The sequence below is a fragment of the Furipterus horrens genome, unplaced genomic scaffold, assembly GCF_987537825.1.
Source record: "Furipterus horrens unplaced genomic scaffold, mFurHor1.1.pri manual_scaffold_3, whole genome shotgun sequence".
In the NCBI taxonomy this organism is placed as follows: domain Eukaryota; kingdom Metazoa; phylum Chordata; class Mammalia; order Chiroptera; family Furipteridae; genus Furipterus; species Furipterus horrens.
In genome coordinates, this window is record NW_028327173.1 from 191,582,873 (window position 1) to 191,604,101 (window position 21,229).

Here is a 21,229-nt window from a genome sequence, read left to right on the forward strand (position 1 = left end):
TGCTAATACAATTTCATTCAGAGAAGAAAGATACTATTTTCAAAGAATACCTCTAGCATTTTCTTTTTTCCCATCATAAACTTAGAACATGAAATTTGTGATTTGGCCTTTATTTTGGCTCTGGAGGTTTGAAGCATAAAACCCTTCTTGATTTTACCTTTGAGGAAGGATACCTCTTCCAGGCATAAATCTGTTGTCCACGCAGTTATGCCTGAGTCTTTTAATGGAAAATCAGTTCATATATTACAGTTCACACTTGACTTAGTCCATTTCACTGTATGTGAATGTTAAGAATCCATTATGCAGTAGGAATCATGTTACATGTAACTAGTTTCTAGAATTATCTTTGCTCAGAGAATTACTTGGTTGACGAGTGAAGACTGCTCCTTTGAACTCAGAATAACCAGTGGGTGGGGAGACTCCACGAGTGATTGCCCCGAATCATCCCTGGACACCCATTCAGCAGTGACATTAAACAGGTCTTTGGGCACCTGTGAGGGAACTTACTGGTTCCCTTAATAAAATCATATCCATGTCCTTTGAGGTTGTCAGTGCTAGAAACACTATCAGTGGGAAGGAGCTGTTACTCTCCTTGTACTTGGTGGGAGCGGGTGACTGGTGAGCACTCAAAGGAGAAGATGAATCTCGGAGAATTAAAAATGATGATCTCAAGTTCAGGGCTCTCTACTCCCCACCCCTGTGCGCTGGTCTCCTTCCACCATCAGCCTCATGGGGGGAAAACCTCTTGGCGCCCCCTGTGGCCAGTATGGCTCCCGATGCTGGGGGTGGTGCGTAAGATAGTCCTTGTGCTTCTGCCCTGCTCTGGTGAGATGCCTGCCCTTCCTTCCCTCCCCTTCTGTCAGAGAAGACTTTCAGGAGTCGGGTCTCACAACATATTTATCAGCATTCAGCCTTCCTAGATTCACTCTTGGTACACATAGCTCCTTCCTCCCTGGGGAAGATGCCTAGGGAGAGAAGAAAAGCACTACTTCCCCTTCATCAGTGCCTCGGGCTTCTGAGGGAAGAGAACAGAAAAATAGAAGAAGAAAGGAACTTTTAGGCTAAGGTGTGTTTTTAGAATGAGGAACAGAGAGTGAGTGATATTTAGAGGCTGTGTGGGAATCTGTCAGTCAACCAGAATGTGCTGCATGGAAACTGTCTGCAGGACCATGACAGGCTACAAGCTCAAGTGCCATCAGGGGCCAGGCAGATAGTACAATGTAACCACCTGAAACAGCCAACGTGTAGGGCACTAAAGAATGGTGGGGCCTGTGGTGACCCCAGACGGGATGGCATGGCCTGAAACTTTCCAGTTTGCATTTCAGAAAATGACAAAGAACTTTTTTTTTCTATCACTTTATAAACAGAACAAAATGCACCTGCCAACTAGATTAGGCCTTTGGGACGTGATTTACAAATCGTTCCTAAGTCCTCATAGGACTCTGCCCTCAAGGAACACTCACCTTTGTTGGGGAGATAGAACATGAAAGAGGAAAGGCACTGCAGGAGGTAGATAGCAAAGGCAGCAGTAGAAAGGATGGCAGAGGCAGCAGATGGTTGTGGCTGTCGGGCTTTACGGTGCTAAGGGCCCTGAGTCAGAAGACGAAGCGATCCCAGTAGGCAGAGGGCACCTGAGGAAGAACTTGTCCTGGGTCCTGAAGGACGGCTAGGATTTGGTTAGGTAGCAGAGAAAGTGAAAGGCGGCCTTCCCAGGCAAGTTGCCTGGCGTAGTGGTAAGACTCCATGTGGAGAATGAACGGAATTCCCGGTAACTAGAAGACAAGCCCTTGCTGCAGAGTTAAGCCCTGATTCTGGTCCAATCTCAATTACACATACTCAGTGTCCCCACATAAACTGCCTTTAATGAAGTTTGAAGACTGCTGATTCTAGGTGGACTCACTCACGGCTAACACAATGCTTCAGGGAAGTAGGGATTCATGATTATGGGGAATAGGTGAGAATGATAGACAGCCCAAGCCCAAAATGGCCTCAGGATCCCCAGATTGCAGCACAGCAAAACAGATTTTTACTGTTTCGATGGCCATCCTTTAGTGACATGATTATCCATTTGTATTCTGGGAATCAAGTTACTGGTTTGTCGTCCTAAGGCCTTTAGACTTCAGTCATAGAGGGTTGTATGGTGTTAGAGAAAAGAACATCAGATCTGAAATACGATTGAACCCAATCTCTGCAAGTGACTTTGGGCAGGTCATTCATTTGTTCATTCATTTAACTGCCTTTTGTTGACTGCCTGCTATGTGAGATGCGTAGGGCTGGGCACTGGGGGTATGACGGAGAAGAAAGCATTCTTAGTCCTTGTCCTTTTACAGCTTACACTCTAGTTAGAGAAATAGGGACTAAACAAGTAGTCAGACAACGAAATAAGGACACATTGCAGCTGAGTACACTGATTAAGACTGGGTGATGAAGTGAGGCCACTCTGAAGAAGTGACTTAAACTTTAATTTGTAGGAACATACAGTTGCCAGCAGTGGGGAGTACACATTGGGTAGGGGGACCCTGTAGAGAAGACAGCAGATGCAAAGTCTTGTCACCCCTCTAATCCCTGAAGCATTTCCAGGCCTGTTTGGCCTCTTTCAGCTCTAACATCCAGTTCTCAGCATGTAAACTCTGGGTAGGATGTGAACCTTTAAGGAGGAACATTGAGGGGCACACAAATGGGAGAAAAATTCTTTGTTTCAAAAAAGAACTATTCAAACTGAGACAGTCTCTGAAAACACAATTAAATATGGGCTCAGAGTTAAAGTTAAGAAAGAACTTGTGATCCCCAAAATATGGCTTGAGAAAGTGGAATATCTCTGAAAACAGCTGAGAAAAAAGGATTAGCTCTTTCTTGGGAACAACTGTTGCATCTTGGTGTAGCCCAGGACTGTGGGTGGGATTATCCCTCCCTCCTGGCAGCTCCCAGTGACTTTGCACGCTTGTCCCCACTGGAGGGGGCTGTGCTGGTTGCATCCAGAGGTCCAGTTTTTACAGAATCAAGTATCTCAAAACCCTAGGAATAATAAATCCTTATGGCCAACCAAAAAGTGCTTAATTCCTAAAGGACAAGCTGGGTTGAGCCACTTCTAGCCGGGGGCAACTGGGGACTTAATTCAGCAAGTGTAGCAATCTGGATGATCTGAGAGCTCCGAGTTTAAGGGTAATTGCTCAATTTTCTATCCATGTCAACAGGGAAAACAGGTAAAAGTGGCTGAACACAGCCAAGCAATGAGGCTGGATGTGACGTGAGACGCTAGACTGTCAGTGGAGTCAGAAAAACGTTGTCTATGGGGGCTATGGCTCCATCACGCCTGTCTCCTCTCTTCCCATTCGTCTCTGTCTTCGGGCTTTCTGACTCTCTTTTGGGTTCTTTCTCATTCTTTGCTTAATCCTTCTGCCATATCCTTCATCCGTAGCAGACATTCTGAGCCTAAACAGCTTTAATGCTGAGAAAGGAACAGTGGAAAGAATTCTTTAAGTACGGATAAATTGGAACCCTGGTGTCTCACTTCCTTTCTCTTACTGAGTAAGAATTCCATGATGTTAGCATTCCTTCCTTAGACTCAGTACAGGACTTGGGGCTTCTTAAGCGGTCCCTAAACCTAGTTCCTTTGCTTCTCTAATTTTCACTGATTTATTTTTTCATTTTTAAATCGTTGGTCTATTACAGTTGCCCCATTCCCACCTCCCCCCATTGCTCTCCACTTCTCTCATTTTTAAAGACTATTCTAACCAGCACTGATTTTTAAAATTAAATAATGTTCCTTAAAATCAGTTTGTCTTTTTAAATTCAAAGTCACTAGGACTAGATGCTAAGGTCTTTCTAAATCCATGCCGCTCTTCCCTACCCTGACAGGCACAGACAGGAGCTCCTTTGATTTAAACATACCCACAGCAGGAGGGGGCTGGGGTGGGCTGGGGAGGGGTGGGACTCACAGGTCCAAGGATTAGCTGTCCCCTCTTTCGTCTCTGCTTTGTTAAGCTTTGTTCTCTTTATGGGATGCTGAGTAAGAAACAGGAAAAAGAAGTGAGTCTTGTAAGAAATGGTATTGATAATTACCATTTACGTGTTTACCAAGAGCCAGGCACTGTGCTGCTTTGCCTGCGATGCTTCAGTTGATCCTCACAATTCTGTGAGGAGACACTGAGTCACCCTTTCACAGAGGAAGAAATCGAAGCCTTGTGAAGTCAAGTGACTCACAGAAGTCACATGACTAACAAGTAATGATGTGCTGGTAAATACAGACGCCCCCCTTATCTGTGCTTTTCTTTCTGTGGTCTCTATCACCACGGCCAGCATCCAAATATGGTAAACGGAAACTTCTGGAGATAAAATAAGTTTTAGCCCTGGCTGGTGTGGCTCAGTGGACTGAGCACCAGCTAGCAAACTGAAAGGTCACCAGTTCAATTCCCAGTCAGGGCACATGCCTGGATTGCAGGCCAGGTTCCCAGTTGTGGATGTGTGACATGCAACCGATCGAGATGTTTGTCTCGCACATTGGTGTTTCTCTTCCCTCTTGTTCTCCTTCCCTTCCCCTGTCTTTTAAAAAAATTTAAAAATTCATGTTTTAAATTGCATGCTGTTCTGAGTAGCATGTGACATCTTGCTTTTTCCCACTATGCCTCCTAGGATATAAATCATCCCTTTGTCCAGCATATTTATGCTGTATGCACTCTGTTAAGTCACTTAGTGACTGTCTCTGTTATCAGATCAGTTATCAAAGAGAGACCACATTTACATAACTTTTATTATAGTATGTTGTTATAATTATTCTATTTTATTATTAGCTGTTAATCTCTTCTGTGCCTAGTTCATAAAGCAAACTTTAGCATAGGTATGTATGTATAGGGAAAAGCATAGTATGTATAGGGTTTGGTACTACCCACAGCTTCAGGCACCCACTGGGGGTCTTGGAACATATGCCCTGCAGATAAGGAGTGGGGTTAGGGCGAAACTACTGTAGTATTTAACAACCAGCTCATCAGGTGGGGGGAAAATCCTCCTTGGTAGCGTTTGCCGATTTCTATGGTGCAAATCCCCCCACCTGGTGGGTTTCAAGCTCCCAACGTGCCAGCATTGACTACCAAGCTGGGAAGAGGTGGGCAGTAGCTCACTAGTGAGTGTATCATATCTCACCCTACCACTACATTTGATGTAAATAACTTCAAGAGCATAGGTCAAGTTAAATGCAGTAAAATTTAGGAAGTGGTGAGTTTTGAGCATTACCTTTGTTTTTAATATAATTTATTTCATTATAAGGGTATATAATTTTATCTTCAATAATGTTTATGTTTATGTTTAACAAACTGTGGGCAAAATTCCCAAAACTTTCACCTTTGGTTCGTACAAGCTAGTACGAGCCAGCTGCTCCAGTACACCACCTCTGGTAAGTGGTGGAACTGGAGTTCAGGTGTGGTCTTTGTGACTCCTCATCGCTCTGCTCTCTCGGCCTCGCTGTGGTAGGTTCGCTTCTCAGCCCTGCTTGTTGAGGAAGTTTGTCTTCACTGAGTTTTTCAGCACCCCATTGCCTATTTGCTCTCCTTTCCTGATTCTCAGATTCACCTGCTGGCCCATGTCCTCAGCTCAGCCAAACCATTCATTCTGAAGTCTTGTCTATAACAGTGCCCAGGCTGAGTAGAGAAAAGCCAGACATCAGGTCTTTAAAGCTCTGTGAAATGAAGCAGAATCTCCAGGTTTGACTATTTCTCTCTTTCTTGTTATGCTTTCTTTTCTATCAGATCCATGGAGATTGATTTTAGATAGTGAGTTCTTATGCCTGTGCCGGTCCTCTGGAGAGGAGAGCTCAGTCATCTCTTCTGCTTTACCCTGGTTCAGGCACAGCCCAGAGCCTTGCCCAGACCTCCTGCTTCGTGGGCAGAGCTGGGACAGAGTGCTTTATGCCCCTAATGGTGCTCTAGGTCACATAAGACTTTTTGCACTTATCATCACGAACATCTCTGCCTGAAACATTGTTGACAGTGACCTCTGGGGTTGTATTTTCTTTGTTCATGTGAGCAGCTTACCTGCATGTCCCCATCTGAAGAGTTAGAAGGAAAAAATGCAACTGGAGGTCTTGTGCCGTGTGTGCGTGCATGTTGTGAAGGAAGCAGGTTGCATTAACTGTCCTGCAGGAACTCAGCACGAGAAAACTCCAACAGCAGTCTGTCGTGCTACAGTCTGGAGGAATGTGATTAACAATAAATCTTCCAACATTAAGCAACGACAAAAGTCAAAGACAGCTGACTCTCCCTGAAATCATTACAGAGATCAGATATTTATTCTGTATCTCCTTGGATCCTGTCTTGGTTGAATACAGAAGACAAGATCCGGATAGGACAAAACCAATCCAATTTACTTTTGTGACTGTCCTAGATGTGACTGTAAGTAGTGTTCCAGTCTTCTGGGAGAGGCACGGACACTTCCCACCCAGTTGTGAAGGGAGTGGATGAGTGGGGAATGAGAGGGGGTGAGAGACCTAAGTGCAGACAGGCCCATATTGATGAGGAGCACTGCCCAGGGAGATCTTAGACCACTTAGATTTTTGTTTGACTAGACAGAAATAGAGGCTTGGTGTTCTAGGATGGCTGTTCAAAAGATGGAGTCTATATAAAGAGCCATAATGGTCTGTATAATGAGAAAAGATAGGTAGAGTTGTAGAGTTGCTCCAAATAGCCTTGGTAACCAAAATCATAGCAAGCCGTGGCCTGGGGTGACGGGTGGCTATGTGTGTGTTCTCCCAAATAGGTGGCCATGGTGCATCACCCAGTCTGAAGACTGGTGGCCAGATATTGACTAGATGGATGGAACGGGGAAGGCATGCTTTACATCTGAGTTTGGATGTAGCACATCACTTGGCCCTCAGGTGAAGAAGTCTGTTCCTTCTGACACGTCACACATGGAAATTAGTTTCTGAAGAAGGACCTAAGTAGAGCAGAAACCTCAGGGAGAGGTAGAGTGGACCCTGTTACCCTAGCAGGAGATGAACTTGATCTAGCTTTAGGTTCTACCAGCTTTCTAAAAATTCACAGGTGTTCTCTGTGTGTGTTTGTGTGTGTGTACTTGTCTATATGTACACACACGGGACACACATTGAGAATGTGATTCCTGAGTCCATAAGTGTGGTTGACAGACTAGGTTTACCTAAAAGACCCTTTAAGAGAAAGTTCTTGAAAGATGATTACAGAATTGAGACACCATCATTTAAAAGTGCCCGAGGCAAACGCCTTTGAAAATTGCAGCAGCGGAGGGACAGAGAAAGAACCACACAGCCCTTGATTGTTGCGCAGCTCCCTCAGGACCCGTCCTCCCCCTCCCCCTCCGTTTCTCATCTGAGAAGAGAGAGAGAGCAGTAAGACTCCTCATCTATCTTATGAAAATCCGATTCGGAATGGCTGTGATCAAAACCAGCTGGCTGTCACCAGCATTGGCCTTGCACGGAGGGAGCTGCTCAGAAGCGTTTTGTGTGTGGGGGTGTCATGGGTGGCACCGATCAAAGTAGCATGTTTTTAATAAATATATATAAGGAAAATACAAAACTAAGGATTTAGAATAAAAGCAGTGTAGTTTGTCTTGTTTTTTTGAGGGTAACATGAAGAGGATGAAATAGAATCAGATATGCCTGGTTTCTAACGTCTACTGCGGCTCTGAGAAGGTGTTTTCTGTCACATTAATATCATGTCACTCATCCTGGGCCCTATTGAAGAGAGTGGAGAGTTCCTCAGTTTCTGTTCCTTCCAGCCACTTCATTCCTCTAAATGTTTAAAAGTCCTTTACGTCTACTTCTTCTTAACATATCTCCACAGATCAAAACTGGAACCACCACGAAGCTGGGAGAGCTATTGGAGTGGTGGAGAGCATTCCTAGTCATTGTTCTCTGTGTCCTTCAGCTATCCGTAACCAGCGATGCACTGTTCCCTAGAGGTCACCCTGGCAGGTGACACTGGAGTCCTCCCAGTGTCTGGCTCCTGGGCTGAAGGAGATCTTCCCCCCTACAGAATCCTTTTTGGGCCATGCCTGTCTCTCACGAGCACCACTTTTGAATTGCTCGTGGTTGATGACTCTTGCGTGGCTGATGCAGATTCTTACACAGCATTCAATGGACATAGGGTGATGGGGGAAATCTCATTCTGGGGTGTCGTATTCACGGCTCCTTCAGAAATGTACCAACATCCCTCTGTGGGTTACATCATAATATGTGGCTTTCACACACCATGATGTAGCACGAACTGAATCGCCACTCGTAGCAAAACTCCTGTTCTGCTCATGTACCAGCCAGCACCAGTGGTGCTCTGAAGTCTCTTCCCAGCTCCGTGGTCAGTGATGACGTGTTGGGAGCTTGAAACCAACGAGGCGGGAAGATTTGGACCGCAGAAATCGGGAAACACTACCAATGAGGATTTTTTCCCCCTGAGGAACTGGTTGTTAATACTGCAATAGTTTCCCCCCAACCCCACTCCTCATCTGCAGGGGATATGTTCCAAGACCCCCAGTGAGGCCTGGCTTATCTCAGAAACTGAAAGCAGTCCACAGTTTCCTCTGCAGCTCATCATCAACCAGGAGAGTCCCCACGGCTCAGGGCTTGCAAAGAACAATCAACTGTTTTGACCCTAAGGTCTGTGATCCTTCCCCAGTGGCGTGAGGGGAGACTGGTCTGGCGGGAGCATGGAGGCATTTCAACATGTGAAAACCAAACAAACCCAAGATGGCCCCGCAGGATGGGGCACCTTTCCTCCCTGTTTCTCTGTCACACGCGTCCTCCAGGACCTGTTCACAGACACTCTGCCGCGTCTCGGGCCACGCGTTTGGCTCACAGTCGGTGCCGTTTCTCAGTCTTTGCAGCATGGCTCTAGCGAACGTCGCAGCTCCCAGCCACTTTTCTCCTTCGCCTTTCTCCTCCTCCAGCTGTTAATGAGTACAGGCAGGACCCGGCTTCAGTCAGGTAAAACCGCAAGGGATAAGTCTCCATGAAGCGGACCTGCCAGGGACCTGCAGACAGGATTTTGCCCCTTGGACCCCGACTCAGGGAGAGCAGGGAGCGGCCGTGCTGGGCCCAGGCTCACTCGGGAGCTCCTCGGAGACTGTCTCTTTCCCTCGTTCCTTCAGGTGTTTGAAGCCTGTTGCCTACTGCTTTCCCCTTTTCTTCTCCCTTTTTAAAAATCCTCCATTTTTTCTCTTAGAAAAAAAATTATTTATACGAGTGAGATCCACTAATTAAAGCCATTTTCTGGTATTTGGTTACTGGAGCGTTTGATGTCTCTCTGACAAGACCATGAAATGCACGGTGTCCACAGGGACGGAATTTGCTGAACACGGCTCTTTGTAAATGAGGGGACACAGTGTCGCCGCAGCTCATGAATATGAAACGTCCATGATGCCACCTCAGTGGACTTGGGAACACAGATGAATCCTGTCATGGGCTAAATGAGACCAATTTCTTTCACTTAACTTCATCTTCAATCAGACCTTCTTCCATTTGCCTGTTTAAAATTCCCCATACGTGATGCAGAAGGTAACAGCATTCAGTAAAACAAAGTTTTGCAGCTGCAGAGAAAAATTATAATGATCTCTGGTTTAAAGTTGCCATCTCCTAAAACCATGGGCATTGTTTCCTGTTGCTTATGAGCTCCACTGAGGTCTGTTGACTTTGGGCACAGGATTAGGGGTCATCTGCACTGCTCTTCTTGGGGTGTCCTTAAGCAGCATGTTCAGATCCCTTTCACGTGGAATGGTTATTGAACTTGGCAGTGGATGGTTGGATGTGAGCCCTGAACGGCCTGTGGACGCTCCGCAGCGGCCAGGGCACTGAGTGGGAAGGCAGCTCTGGGAAGAGATTGTATGTGACCAGGCAGGGCCTTTGCTGTTGGGAGTTCAGTTAGCGGTTGAAGTGAGAGGGACGTGTAGTCAGTAAGCACCTGGAGGAACCTGACAAGGGAAGCCAACCACTTGTATTATTTACTGAGTGCCAGGTAAGAAAGTGCTGGAGTATAGCGCAGTCTTTATGTGGCTCTCTAGAAACTCTTCTGCATGTGAACGGGAAATTCCATTCAGAACGCTCCAAGTAAGAAAATCAGCAAAGAGCAGAACCTAAAGGGACACTGAGAGGAGGAGGGCTCCCTGTGGGACTCATGGGCCAGATCGAGTGCTTTCTTTGTTCCCTCCCTGCAGGGCTTCGCTTTACGCTCCAGGTAAAGAGCCTGAATGATGCTCAGGGGCACTCATTTCAAGCTGAGTCCGGTCTAAGAAGTCACTCCCTGTTCTAATTATACCCAAACGGGCACACAACAGCTGGATTTGAGTGCAGGCGATCACAGAAGGCATCGCAGAGAGCTGGGGCCAGCCAGCTTCAGAGGCAGAGGCAGGCAGGTTTCGCCTGTCAGGCCACAGGGGCTGAAAAGCATTCCTCTGGGACCTGACGGGACAGTTAGCATTTTAGTGCGCGGTGTGATGATACTATCTGTAATGAATGTATTCCAGGGCAATGGCAGCTTTGCACATTTTTGAAAGCAGTTGGAATTGATCCTTCTGGTATTCCCATATGTTTCCATTATTTATTTAAGCATCCCTCATTTATTTCGTGGTTTCAGCTGGTAGTTGGTTTGTTGGGTGGATTTGTTGGCAGACCAGTGTTCTGGTATCATCATGAGTTTCCCACTTGGCGATAATCTTTTTCTCTGAAATGAGTTCTTACTGCATGAAGAGCCTTTATTAGGGGCTCCCAGAAAGTAGATTATACACCAGGACACGCTAGAGATCCAAGAAGAAAAACACGGGAAGCAGTGTGAAGAGCCGTGTGACCCAGCCTCAGGGTGGAAGTCCATGCAGACTAGTCTGAGTGACTCTTCCTCTGTAACTTTGTCCCCACTCACCCGTTGCCTCTCATTTATGCAGGGACACTTCCCAGCAGGAGCGGCTCTCAGGAGAGGCAGAGCCTTTGCTAGGATGTTAGCAAACCCAGGAAGTATCCAAGGTTCGCTCTTGGTGGTTCTTGTGAAATGAATCCACGGCTTATACTCTAATTGGAATAATACAGACAAGATTGACACAGCCCCTCCATGCATGTGACTACAGATTAGGGGGCATCTGTGGGTTCAGTTTTGTTCAGTTGTCCTTTAGGTCCTTGGGAATGCAGAAGTGACTGGAATGTGGTCCTTGACCATCTAGGGGGCAGGCCCAGGGCCAGTTTCACATACTTGAGTGAGAAATGATGGAAAGACAAAGCAGCAAGCTCTGAATCCTGCCTTTTGGATTCTGAGATGATTTGCAAAGGAAGGGATGTACATTTTTCTTATTCAGCTCATTTATTCTTTTTGTATATGTAGACCCCCTTTGCAGCTTTGGAGTACTTGGTCCATCTTGGTTTCCCCCTGTGTGCCTCAGAGGGGTCTTGAGTATTAACAGGTACCTGGTCCATGTTTCCTGGCTGGTTGATACAGATCTTCCTCACCTGGCACCAGGCACCCTCTCTCCTACCTCACCCTGTGCCACTGCCTGGGCCCTCCATGGCAACCATGCCAGCCTCCCTTCAGTTTCTTCAGTGGTACCAGGTGCTTCTCACCTCATGGAGCTTTGCACAGGCCATCCCTGCCTGGTTGAGTCCTGTTTATTCTTCACTTATATTATTTTCAGTAAGTATATTCCAGAAATTGTTAATAGCGATTACCTCTAGGGAGACAACTAGGGCTCATATGAGGAAAGGAAATTTTTCACTGTAAACTTTCCTGCAGCACTTTTTTTAATTTGTTTATTTATTTTATTTTTAGAGAGAAGGGAAAGAAGAAAGAGAGGGAGAGGAACATCACTGTGTTGTTGCCTCTCACTTGTGCCCCCAACTGGGGACCTGACATGCAACCTAGTCATGTGCCCTGACTGGGAATCGAACCAGTGACACCTAGCTCGCAGGCCGATGCTCAATCCACTGAGCCACAGCAGCCAGGGCTTTCCTGCAGCATTTAAATTCATTACCACATGTGATGCTATGTTTACCTTTAAAAATAAGACAATTAGGTCTCCCTGTTATTTTTAGCCAGAGAATCCAGTTAGTTTCCCCCACAGCATGTATTTGAATTTATTTGTTTACTGTCTCCCACTACACTGGTGCTCTGTGAAGACAAGGACCATGTCTGCTTTATTTGCTGTTGTTACTGGCACCACTTAGCATGGTACCTTTTGCATAGTAGGTGCTCAGTCAGTATTCCTTGAATGAGCGAGTGAATGAATGAATGAGTGAACGAACTCACTCATGAACAAGCAAACAAATGCACTTTCCCCACTGTGTGGTTAGCTGGGTGACGTAGGGCAGACAAGCAGGTTGAACAATGCGTGAGATGGCTGACGTAAGAGGCAGGGAGCAAAGACCAAAGAGGAGTTGATTAGTTGAAGGTGTCCGAGCTTGGGGAGAGAGCAGCAGGTGATGCCTGCGAGGATGGCGCCCTGCATGAGGAGGCGCTGCCTGCTGGCAGGACCGAGAAGAGGGACGAGGACACCACCACCGTGCCCTGGAGGTGTAGCCCCTGTCCTTGCCCGCCCCTGCTCTGGGGTTGCTCCAGGTGCCCAGCCATCTCCATCCCCACGGGGCTAGTTTGCTCACGGTGGCAGAGAACAAGGCCCCAGGACTCTCCGGCATCAGTGCACTCTTCATTCTGCTGCGTTTGGCCTTATTGTAGGAAAGTAGCGAGTCAGAACATATGATGAGGGAGAGACTTAGCTCATTGTTGGTGTTGGTATCAAGAAATACCCAAGGACAGAGGACACCAAGTCTCAGGCAGAGTGAAAGCTGTCCCACTGTAGACACTTGTCCACTATAGGAGGTGCCTCCGAAGGCGCTGCGCCTTTGCAAAGAAAGCGCGGGTGGGTGTGGACAGGCTGCGGCTGCAGTCGGACTGGAGTTGGAAGCCTGGTTCTCTTTGTTATTGATGGCTTCACCTCGTGCAAGCTGCGTAGTGTTCCTCAGCCTCAGTGTTCTCATCTGGAAAGTGGGCTGGAGTAAACGAGAAACGGAAGGTAGAGCCCTATGGTTTCTCTCCGTGCTCAATATTATATTTGTTAAATGAACAAGAATAGCACAGCACTCAGTAGTTTATAAAGATTATTGCATTTAATACTTCTACAAGTCAATGCAGTGCATATTCAATATAATTATACCAGTTTTACGGTGAAGAAACTGAGGCACAGAGAGGATCAAGTCACACAGTAGGTGGGGGTTTCAAAGTCAGCCATGCTGCCTCTCCTAACCAACGGGGAGTCCTGCCCACATACTTAACTAACTCATTGTTTTTGTTAATGTTCTTTTTTTAGCAGCATAGATGAAAATAACAATAAACAACATAATTATTAGTTTTTTTTTAAATAGTGGTAGCTTTTTCAACAGCTCTAGGGCAGACTCTTGTATTCCTCTCATTGTCTCTATTAAAATTGTGTGCTTTTGAATGTCGAACTTGACCACTGGAAGCAGCTGGGTCACCGAGCCAGATGTGCTGGTCCGGTAGCCGTGCTGATTGCAGGCAGGGCCAGGGCATTTCACGGAGGTGGTTTTGTGAAGCGGTGGATTTCTCAAGTTCGTCTTCTTTTTCTAGATTTGTTCATGGTCTGTGTGTGGGGTATGGGGTGTGGAGGGAAGGAGAGAAAGAACAGAAATACCCAAGAACATATCACATACACACGAGCAAGTACTTGTCTGTGATTATAAATCAGACTGTAAAATTGTGAAGTTCTTTGAAGTTTGCCCAAAATCTGCTCCATGGCCACCTGTTCCGCTGGGGGCTGGGAGTTGGATGGCCTGACTCCGCTGCGATGGCTCAAGCTGTCACTGCACCGGAATGCTCCAGCTTGCCTTGGCCTGGCTGTCATCGCTGGCTCTGTCCCACTCAGACTCTTCACCGGGTTCTGCTGGGCACCAGGCTTCCAATTAGAGAGAAATCCCACTGTGTGGCCAGCCCCGCCAGTGCCACTCTGAGAGGCCCCTTTGCCAAGGCCTGAACTGACCTCTGATCTGTCACAGATGGGCCGGCCCCACACTCCTTGGTGCACATTTGGAGGAGGGGTGTGGGGATGAAGAGAGAAGCCTGGGGGGAGTCAGAGTGGACATGGGCCGCAGCGCAGCTCCTCAGAGCTGGGAGAAGCCAGGCGGAGTTGGCAGGACCCAAATGCTAGCGTTGTGGAGGGAACTGGGACTTGGGGAAGACCCTGTCCTGAGCCCTGAGCTCAGCGTGGGGCCTTTTCTTACCAACTTCTGAATATTCATCTCAGGCTGGACTCCACATCTGAAGAGAGCCAGGAACAGCTACTGGCTCCCTCTAAGACTGTCACACTGCTGATAGCACACAGCACAGCCAGCTTCCTCCCTGCCCTGCCGCAGGGCCTGCACAGTCACCCCAGCCTGGGAGCCCCACTTGCCTCGGGTTGCAGGTGGCACCGTCCGCCGCAGCCCTCTCCTGGAGCATTCATCATGCAGGGCGGGTGTACGACAAAGCTAAATTCTTATTAGCATAAGAAATAGAATCTCAGAGAATTCCATTTCTGATTCTTTTTTTTTTTTTTAATATTTTATTTATTTATTTTTAGAGAGAGGGGAAGGGAGGGAGAAAGAGAGGGAGAGAAACATCAATATGTGCCTGAGTGCCCCCAACTGGGGGCCTGGATAACAACCCAGGCATGTGCCCTGACTGGGAATTGAACTGGCAGTGCTTTCGTTCGCAGGCCGGCACTCAGTCCTTTGAGCCACACCAGCCAGGGCTCTGTCTCTAATTCTTTAGCAGGATAGAGAGATACAGTCTTAGCTCTGAACAGCTTTCTTCTAGAGAGGGGACTTGCTGGGTGTGATTCATCATTTTGGGGGTGGTGTATGTGTCTTCTTTATTTCCCCTATCAGCCATCTATTTTTATTTTAGCCCTTTTTATTCTTTTAATCATTCTTTCTCTGCCTGGCTCTTTCTGTGTCTTATTTTCTGTCTCTCCCTTGCATACTTTCTCTTTCCAGGTACGGCATCTGTCTGAAGCAATAATAAAGATACCAGGCTTGGAGCTGACACATGTACTTGCGCTCCGCGTGACTAGAGCAATCACAGAGTCTAAGTACAGAATACCCTGAGAGCGGCAAGGGTCTTCCCAGCTGTTCTCAAAAGGATTCTGCGTCTCTTTTAAAAATAAAACAGAATTCAATCCATCGAAGCAAAAATGAAGATTTCTTCACTTTTCTCTCCTCGGTGGGATTTTTTCTCCTTTTAGTATTTGCAGTTGGCTTGGGAATTCTAGGACGATCTCAGCCCACTTGGTCTTTTTTTCTGCCCCTCTCTGCAATCTGGTTAAAACAATGAAATCCCCTCTGCCAGTCAGTGATACTCATTTGGAAAAGGAACCATTTCTGAAGGTTGTCCCTGTGAGAAGAAGATAGACTATTTTTGTACCTTAAGCCAGTTGCCACAATTAAGTGATGTACTGTTTCTCTCTTTGCATGACTTTGCTAAATTGGTGAAAGAAATGGCCTTGGGTCTCCCTCTATGTCTGTATGTCTGTTGCATACGGAGAGTTCAGAGAAGGGAAATCTCTGTGAAACAGCAAGAGAAGCGTCATCTTCAGAATCAGCACTGTTTTTGTTAGACCTGGCAAGTGAAGGCCCTGATCTCAGATACACTGCTAGGGAGCCAGGGTGTGTCGTTAGGTGTGAAATGCCCTTCAGATGCAGGCTCAGGGCTGTGAAGACTGACGAGCTAATGCACATGTAGGCCTTGGTCATGAGCAGGTGTGCTCATAGTGACAGTCACCTCACAGCACTGCACTTCCTCAGTTCCTGCGTCTCTGACCATGCCAGGCTCATTCACTGATTCCTCTTCTTTCCTCTCCTCTAATGTAAGCACTTCCCCAAGTGCTGTACGGCACTCTCTTCTCATTTCTGTACATTTCCCCTGGGAGACCCACTCCAGTGACCCCTAGCCTGGAGTGGACATCAGAGTCACCAAAGAGATCTTAGGAAAAAGTGCAGATACCTGAGCCCTACCCAAGAGGTTCTAATCCAGCTGGTTCTTGGGTAGAACCTGGGATTCAGGAATTATTGGCAGTCTGCCTTTGATTGTAATGCGCACCTCTCGTTCAGTCCCACAGCCCTAGACTGGGAGCCCCTGGAGGGCAGAGACTGGGCCTGGGTGTCCATTGTACCCTCAGCCTACAGCCCTGAGGCTGGCGTGATGGCAGTAAGTGACAAGCAAAGAAGAAAGAGAGATCCCTGTCGGTGCTGCCAACAGTTTTGCCACGTCCTCTCGTTGCAGATATTCTTATTATTCCGGACCTGGAAGAAGTACAGGAAGAAGACTTTGTTTTGCAGGTGGCAGCCCCTCCCAGGTATGTTAAATTAGGTATAAAGCTGGGGGAGGCAGGGAGCACGTGACTTCATACTCTCCGAATACCAGCTACAGTGGTGCTGCCCCCCAGTGCAGATCCAGATGTTGCTGGTGATGGGCTCCCTCCCTGGGGTCCCATTTTATTAGACATTTCCTTCCCATTTTGGTCCTTGCCCTCCTGCCTAGGTGGCCCAGCAGCACTCCTGGAACTGGTTCTGCATGTGTTTCCTCCTCACATTCTGTCTTTCCTACAGTGTCCAGGTAAACCGGGTGATGACCTACCGTGACCTGGACAATGACCTCATGAAGTATGCAGCCTTCCAGACCCTGGTGAGCGGAAGGGCTTCTGTATAGAGGGGCGGCTCCAGGCTACGTCCTTAGGGACTCCTTGGCTCCTCCATGGGTCTCTGAGGCCACCCGGCAACAGTCCATTTGCTGGAGACAGCTTCTCCAGACCCAACCTATTCCAGTGTTTCCCACACAGGCTCCCGCCTGCTTCCATGGCTCCCCTCTTGGGGTCAGTAGATAAGCTGGCCCTAGGGACATGCTGCTGACAGGCCCCGCCCTCCTGACGTTGACCTTCCCCCAAAGAATGCCCAGCCTGTAGGATGTCGTGGTGTTCCCTCGGTGGCCCTGTGGTTCACTCACATTTTTAATCTTTTAGAACGCATTCCTGCAAGTTTGGGCTTAGGAACTTCTACCACATACAGCCCGATCCTCCTGACTTTGCAAGAGATGATTGTTCAAAGGCCCCTTGAGGTGCACAGCCTTTTTTTTTTTTTTTCCCATTCACAGGATGGAGAGATCGACCTGAAGCTCCTCACCAAAGCCCTCGCGCCAGAGCAGGAAGTGCGGGAAGTACGTAGCAGTATCTCATCCCTCAGCTGAGCCATTCCTGTAACCAGCGGGCTCCCCCTCTGACCTCTGCCTCCCCGGCTGAGGGGGGTGGAGGTGGGCTGTGACTTAAGGGAAGGGCCTTCCTTGTCTCACCCAGCAGTGCCTCTCTTGGCAGGATGACATCAGTTGGGACTGGGACCGTCTGTACACGGAGGTGTCCTCAGAGCTCCTCACCGAGTGGGACCTGCTGCAGACAGAGAAGGAGGACCCCGTGAGCCAGTCTGTGCACACCTGAGCCCTTGGGGACAACAGGCCCCTCTCCCAACACACAGTAACATCCGCTTTGGACTTTTCAAGCTGCAATAAGCCTAAAACTAGAAAAGCTTGCAAGCAGCTTAGAAGTTTTAGATGAAATATTTTGTAATAAAAATATTTATTTTCAGGAGACCACTTTGGCTCATTCTGTTGTAATAAATTGCTTTTTTCTGTGGCTGTCTCTTCATTTCTTTCCAGCGCCTTCTAGGAAATATTGTTCAAGAGTGAAGGAAGCAGCTTTTGAACCATCTGCTGGGAGCTCTCCCAGTTGCAGAGGAGCAGGAGGGAAAGAAAGCCCCGTCAAGGTGAGAAGAAATGGCACGGCCCCTGGGCGCCGCTCTGTCCCTCTGGGCTCCGCTCCGTGCCCCTGGGCGCCACTCAGTCCCCCTGGGCGCCTCTCCATCCCCCTGGGCCCAGCTCCGTCCCCCTGGGTGCCTTTCGCTCCCCCTGGGCGCCGCTCCGTGCCCCTGGGCGCCTCTCCATCCCCCTGGGCGCCTCTCCATCCCCCTGGGCGCAGCTCCGTCCCCCTGGGTGCCTTTCGCTCCCCCTGGGCACCGCTCCGTCCCCCTGGGCACCTCTCCGTCCCGCTGGACGCAGCTCTGTTCGCAGAGGCACAGTCGTTCCCCAGAGCCTCTGCCTGTGAGCGCCCGGACGCAGGGCTGGGGGCTTGTGAGCGGCAGCAGGCGTGGGCCTGGCGAGACACCTTTCTTACTGTGGACTTGCAGTTACGTTAGTGTAGTGGCACCGTCTCCTTTGTGGTTTAGGTGGCTTTGCTGAGGACACAGCAAGAAGTGGCTGTGAAAAGAGGACCCATCCCTCACGTTGGGGTTTGGTGGCTCTTCGGACAGCACTCCCCTTTCACCCTCTTTCAGCAGCCGGTGCCTGGGGCTCCCAAGCGTGTTTCCCTTCTGCCACAGGTTCCCAGAGCCTCCTTCCTGTTTCTCATTAGCAGGAGCAAGCTTGGCAGTCTTGAGGGTGCCAGAGAAGCACCCCCTTAGGGCACCCAGGTGCCCTCTGGCCTTCCTGACGCGCAGCTGCTGGGCCCCACTGCTCCTCCACAGGGCACCACCGCCCTTGTCCGAGGTGCACCCAGGTCAGGCGCCGAGCCCAGGCTTCTCCTAAACAGAGACACCTCTAGTTTTTGTTCTCACTTTTTCCCCGAGACAGCTCATCTAAGGACAGGGCCGTTTCCCAGCCTGCCTCTCCTAGGCGCCACTGTGGACCAGGCCCACGCAGGCTGGCAGCTACTCCCTGAGCCCCACGCCTCGGCCATGGGCGTGCGGAGTGCCGCTCTTCTCCTGCCTGGAGAGCCCTTCATTAAAATTCAGAGAAACAAAGAGGCTCAACACTTCAAAAACCCACTGGGGGGGTTATTTTTGTATGACTCTATGTGCCCTTTCCTGGTGAGCCAAGCAGGCTCCAGAGCAGCACAGAGAATGCTTGTCACTAATTATAAACCCTGGGATTGAGTGGCTTTGGGGTCTCTTCTGCTCTTCCAGAGTCACATTTCCAGCCCAGACAGCCCCTCTTCGGAATAATTCCCATGGTCCCTGAGAAGTTGACATCCAGGCTGGTTTTTCTTGAGCCTGCATGATTCTGAAACTCAAAGGAGAGGCTGTATTTCTAGTACCTTAATTACCCACAAATTCACCTGCCTCAGGACTCTGATGCCCTTGGAGGTCTTTGGCCAGCCAGAGCGCATGGCTAGGGGTGACTTACTTCCTTTATTTTGTAACAATAGCAGCAACAAGATCTGACATGCCAGACACTGGGCTTGTACTTGTGAATTATCTACTTAATCCTCACAACTACCCAGCAAAGCAGATAGTGTTGTTAGTCCATTTTACAGATAAGGAAACTGAGGCTCAGAGAGGTAAAGAGATGGCCCAAGGTTCGTCCATCTCCTTAGTGGCAGAGCTGGAATTCAAAACCAAGTTGTCTGACACCGCTGTGCTTTCTTTATCTTTTTTTATCCTCACCTGAGGACATGCATCATTAAGTTGCCTCTTGCACACACCCCAACCAGGGACCAAACCCACAACCCAGTATGTGCCCTGACCGGGAATCGAACTTACAACCTTTTGGTTTACGGGACAACACTCCAACCAATGGAGCCACACTGGCCAGAGTACCACTGTGGTTTTAACACCTGTGGTTTTGTTTCCCCTCTGCTGCCTTCAGTTTAGGAAAGGGATCTAGTTTACAGTAGAGCGCTGTGAGAAACTGGCTGCCGCTCCTCCACCCTTGACCAGGCATCCATTCTTTGGAGCAACCACAGGGCAGAGGCATCTGTCAGGCTTGGATTGAAGCCCCTCATCATGGCTGAGCCCAAGAGTCCTAGCCCTAGGTGAAGCTGGTGGATCTAGAAGAGGAACAGTTGCTAAGTTACATGAGCTAAGTGTGGACAAGGGCCAGGTTCAGGCCACGTGTGGTCAGTTCACCTGCCTGCCCAGGCCACGCCCTGTCTGGGCTTCATCCTTGACCATGCATATGACATCACTCCTTCAGCGTTCCGGAGAATGATAGGTTGTTCCAGAACCTACATCTACCCAGTTCTTACTCAATGTCTGAGATACCTTCCTTATGTCCTGCCTCCCAAGAAGATGGCCCATGGGGATAGCAGAGTGGATGAACATCTACAGGTGTCTATGGTGTGGCTTGGTGCAGACATGTGGGTGAGGCATGGAATGTCTTGATACGACTATCCCTGTGTGACGTGTTCACTGGTTCCTTAACATGTGTCACTCTGGGCAGGCTTGAGAAGTCCCAGCTGGTCTCTGACGAAATCTCCCATGGTATCTTTGCATTCTTCCTCCCCAAGATACTGATTGCTACTTAATACAAGCCAGGCTCCGTTCTAGGCACTGCGGAGATAGGCCTAGATAAGGCAAACTCCCCTCCCTCCTAGTACTTATACATGGAGGAGGGGGAGATGGACAACTAAGGAAAATAGAATATCAGATGGGAATAGATGCTATAAAGAAAAATAAAGCAGAACAGGGTAGGGAGTGCAGGGGTGGAGGTTGCAATTTTAAATGGGGTGGTCAGGGGAGGCCTTCCTGTAAAGGTGACATTTGAGCAAAGAGCTAAAGAAGGTAAAAGAAGGAACAAGATAGGAAACAGTGTTCAGAGGAGTGAGAATAGTACTTGCAAAAAGCCAGCAAGAGGCCATGCAGCTGGCTTGTTTGAGGAGCAGCCGGAAGCCGGCATGTCTGGGGTGGAGGGGACAGGAGAGGAGATGCCCTGTCTGGCTGTGCCCAAGGCCTGGGCTTATCACAGAAAAGACCTTGGGCGTGTGGGGTCCACTCCCTGCAGAGACACGCACACTCTCAGGCCTCCTCGGGCTTGCCAGGCAGCCTTTGGAAAACGTTATCCCAACGGCTGCACAGCCTCTTCATGCCTCAGCTTGAAAGAAGCGAACAGTTAATGCTACCTTGAGAGAGAGGGTAACAATGAACTCTGTCTGCCGCGGATCAGAGGTGAGGCGGCTGCTGCCAGCGCCCCGCCGGTCTGGGGTGCACCGGTGTGCTGGGAAGACAGGGTGGCATTGTGTGGCCCCGGCGTGGGACACTCCCTAGGAACCTGCAGCTCCGATGAAAAGCTCAAGCAGGCCGTTCAGCAGGGCAGGCCCGTGGCTGAACCTGAGGTCATCTCTGCCCCTGAGTGCTGGCTTTCGGAACTATGTGCTCCAGATGGAAGCTGATGCTAGTGCCTTCACCAAGATGTGCTACTTACATACATCA

The 21,229-nt window shown here is 48.7% G+C and overlaps 1 protein-coding gene across 3 annotated transcripts in view; it reads left to right on the forward strand.

The window, feature by feature from the left end:
* IFT43 (intraflagellar transport 43) overlaps positions 1-17,616 on the forward strand; it is a 78,755-nt gene extending 61,139 nt beyond the window's left edge. For all 3 annotated transcript variants that reach the window (XM_090271210.1, XM_090271211.1, XM_090271213.1), the window contains exons 6-9: positions 16,263-16,335; positions 16,589-16,664; positions 17,130-17,192; positions 17,347-17,616. In XM_090271210.1, coding sequence (XP_090127336.1) covers positions 16,263-16,335; positions 16,589-16,664; positions 17,130-17,192; positions 17,347-17,466 — 332 coding nt within the window. In that variant the 3' untranslated portion in view covers positions 17,467-17,616. The remainder of the gene's footprint in view (positions 1-16,262; positions 16,336-16,588; positions 16,665-17,129; positions 17,193-17,346) is intronic.
* Positions 17,617-21,229: the final 3,613 nt, after the last annotated feature.